Source organism: Pteropus alecto, unplaced genomic scaffold (assembly GCF_000325575.1).
Source record: "Pteropus alecto unplaced genomic scaffold, ASM32557v1 scaffold17, whole genome shotgun sequence".
NCBI lineage: Eukaryota > Metazoa > Chordata > Mammalia > Chiroptera > Pteropodidae > Pteropus > Pteropus alecto.
The window spans coordinates 3,782,366-3,786,068 of NW_006440645.1; the positions used below are offsets into that span (position 1 = coordinate 3,782,366).

At 36.9% G+C, this 3,703-nt stretch overlaps 1 protein-coding gene across 1 annotated transcript in view; it reads right to left on the reverse strand.

Moving 5' to 3' along the window:
- Positions 1 to 1,471: 1,471 nt before the first annotated feature.
- Positions 1,472 to 3,703, reverse strand: part of BBS7 (Bardet-Biedl syndrome 7) — a 31,894-nt gene continuing 29,662 nt past the window's right edge. Inside the window, exons 16-19 of the mRNA XM_006917747.3 lie at positions 2,746 to 2,855; positions 2,543 to 2,646; positions 2,288 to 2,411; positions 1,472 to 1,742 (exon numbers count right to left, since the gene is read on the reverse strand). Of these exons, the coding sequence (XP_006917809.1) occupies positions 1,609 to 1,742; positions 2,288 to 2,411; positions 2,543 to 2,646; positions 2,746 to 2,855 (472 nt within the window). The 3' untranslated portion in view covers positions 1,472 to 1,608. The remainder of the gene's footprint in view (positions 1,743 to 2,287; positions 2,412 to 2,542; positions 2,647 to 2,745; positions 2,856 to 3,703) is intronic.

Consider the following 3,703-nt stretch of genomic DNA (forward strand, 5'->3'; position numbering starts at 1 on the left):
CCGGTCGGACTCCAGCAGAGGCCTGCGGGCCGCCCCGGCCGGGGGCCCCGGGACCTCCGGGCCTGCCTCGCTCGTCTCCCAGGGGTAGGGCCTGACCCGGCCACTACCTCGTCTGCCAGCCTTGGACAAGTTACTCAGTGTCTCGGACTCTGTTTTCTTCTGCTCACTGTTAGTATCTACACAGTCTACGGTTGTCATTAGGATTAAATTGTGTGCCTGAATCATTTAACACGCGCTCACGTGCTGACACTCAGAGTGGAAGGCTACAGTGTCATCTACCACCGCGGTGTTCCGTCAGTCTCATGCTTTTATCCCTAATGAAGATGCAATTCATTTGAGGTGCTACCTTGAAACTACTGTTGATAAATATTAACGAATAGTAATGGTCTACAAGAAATTCAACTAGACAGTCTATCTATTTTTCCCCAAGCTGCAGCAGCCAATTAAAAGCACCCAGTGAAATTCTTGTGACCTAGATATAATTGTGTTCCACTCAGAAGTGAAAGTTGTTTGAATACAGTAAAATACATTCCCTTATTAAAATAAAACTCTCTTAGCAATATGTGCCTTTACCGAATTTTCACATTTAATCTACAAGGCTTGTACATAACTAATAAATGTAACGGTATATAATTAAGCATCATTGTTTTCTGACAAATTCATGTGTGCTCTTAAAAACATAAATAGCTTATTTTCCTTTTTAAAGCAACCTTTAAATACAACATTCCTCTGAATGAAGATTAATGAAGAAAACTTTCATAGCCTTAGTCATAAATGGTCAACTTGGTGACCTTCACACATGATAAAAAAGAAATCAGTGAATACTAGTGCAGGAAATTCTAAGAAGCCATCACTGTTTCTGAACCGTTCACACGTACACTTGTGTAGCTCTACATCAAGTTAAGATCCTCTCAATGTGTGCAAGCCTTCTCAACTTTCCTGACCACAATTTACAGCCCTGAAGCAAGGCAAGCAATGGTCAACAGTGCTCATTACCAAGCAGAGTGAAATTGGTTGCAAATCAATCTCAACTCTTAGAAGAAATAACTGGTAGGGTATTTCCACTGGCTGACAACAAACATATTAACCAGGACACAAACCAGGCCCTGAACCTGGGCTCTGGTCCAGTTTTACAGATAATAGCAAGTTGTCTTCGTCACTTAACCTCAGCGAGAATCAATTTTCTCACATGATTTGATAAAATAATAATATATGTTGTGAAGATCAAATGAGGTAAAAAAATGTAAATTTTGAAAACTGTAAAGCAATCTATACACATAATGTGTGGATCAGCTTGTAGAATGTTTAAATATATTTTTATTTTCCAAATATTATTTCTCAACATAAAAGTTAAAACATCCACTGGCAAAAAATTCATTAAACCCTTATAATCATTCCACTTGTAGTTTACAAATAAAAATGCTCTCTATTTTTAATAAATTGCATTTGTCAAAGGAAATGGAAACATTACTAAAAAAAAGTCATATCTCAAATATATTTAGATAATATTTTAAAGTATTTGAAAGGAAAGTATGTACAGGTTAGCTTGTAACTTTAACATGTTCATTTAAGCAGAGATCTTCTCGGGAACTTTACCTTGTTTACATTTCATGCGGCATCAAAGAAAGCAATCAGTGCGTTTTGGTCATAACTGTCCAGAATCTCCAGTAAAAGAGGTACTTTGGTTTTTACATTGGTGCCTTTGAACTTGAACTTATCTATGAAAAGATCGGTGATCATGCCTATGAAGAAAAATGTTAATTTCCTGTGATTGATTAGTTCAGATAATGATACAGTATTTAATATAAGTGAATGACTGGTTGAGAATCTATTTCTAAGCACCTGTAATTCCATTATTTATACACAAACTTAAAAGGATTGATGCTTAAAACAATATTTATTTTGGGGGGATTTTAGGGTAAGTTTCAAAATATGAATCCTCTGGCTTATAACCCTTTTAACAACTGGTTATAAGCTATTAATTCAGACAATCAACTACTGGCCAGTTTTGAACTCCTCTTGGTATATATAACATCAAAACAAGTGGTGTTTTATCCACCACGCTGACCATTTTGACATAGTGTAGAGATTCTATTAACAGGTTTACTTATACTAACATATTCCGTTTATATGCTGACCATTCTTGGGTGTTTGACTTAAGGGCAAATATTCCTAGGTTCAAAGATGTGGGCAAATTATTTCACCTTTAAGTTCTCTCATGTGTACAATGGAATAATTCAAGCTGTCAATCTATCCAAAAACCTTGATGTAAGATGAGTCTACTAACCATAGAGTCTTTCGAGATGTGCAGGCTGCTTTTTGTATTCTTCCTGTAGGTGATCTGCCTCTTCTAGAATACAGCGATATTCTGGTATCAGAAAGTTTGTATTTCCCTCATGAATCTGCAATTCCTTAAATAAAATTAAAAACAGAAGCAACTTAATATTCAAAATTCAATCCAGTGTAACTTTAAAGTCTTCACAATTTTAGAAATCCCATCACAATAAAATAAAGATCTGGAGTCCATGACATATATACTTACTTTTAAAGCATCAATTAACTGCACTTTCTTTGCCAAAAGCAACTGGTACTCCAGCTTTGGATGGATTAGCTTTAAAGTGTGTTTAACTGAAACTTCATTTATCTCTAGAAAGAGTTGAGCCAGGCACAATTAGAAAGTCAATTTGTTCAGAAACATTCTTATTATAACAACAACCAAAAAAATGATTTTTTTTTTTTTTTTACCATATGATATGTTGAGGTTAATTTTCCTTTTTGTAGCTTCTTTAGAGAGTACATCTTTTAGGATGGATATAGTAGAAATGTTGTCGGATTTAAAAACTCCTTCTCCTTTTCTATAAAATTAACATTTTTAAAAAGAACAGCTTTAGAAGGAAATATAGCCAATACATATTTTATAAGTAGTAACTAGTGTTTAGATTTCATTTGATTTTGGATGTCTTTACATAAGCATCTTAATATAAAGCATATTAAAATGTGTAACCTTTACTCTTATATTAATTCAAGTCTGAACATACTTGTGAAACTAAACAAAATTTGTTCGATATATACCTCCTAAAGATATGCCAATTTTATATGTCCTTCCTTTAAAATAACTTCATTTTCGCTAATAAATAATAACCCCTTATGTATATGAAATGCATTTAGAATTGCTTACTTACATATAAGGACATTTTTCTTTGATGGACTCATGTAAATCACAGCATTATATGCTTCATCCTTAAAAGATATCAAACCTAAGAATAGCGTCTTCTGTTCTGCGCCCAGCATCCATTGCCACTTATGGTCACAGGGCCGTTCTTTTTCTGTAGAGCAGCGGTCGCCAACCTTTTTGGCACCGGCGACCTCTGCTCCTATGAGAACCTAAAGCCTGAGGTGGAGCTGAGGCGGTGATGCTGGCGCTGGGGAGCGGCTGCAGATACAGATGAAGCTTCGCTCGCTCGCTACCACTCACCTCCTGCCATGAGGCCCAGTTCCTAATGGGACAAGGGTTGGTACTGGTCCATGGCCAAGGGTTGGGGACCCCTGCTGTAGGGAACTACTCCACTCTCTCGCCTTTCTCAATCCATGTAATTTCACTGGCACTGCTGGGGACCCCTGCTGTAGGGAACTACTCCACTCCCTCGCCCTTCTCAATCCATGTAATTTCACTGGCACTGGCCTCAACCCCATTTCTGGGCCT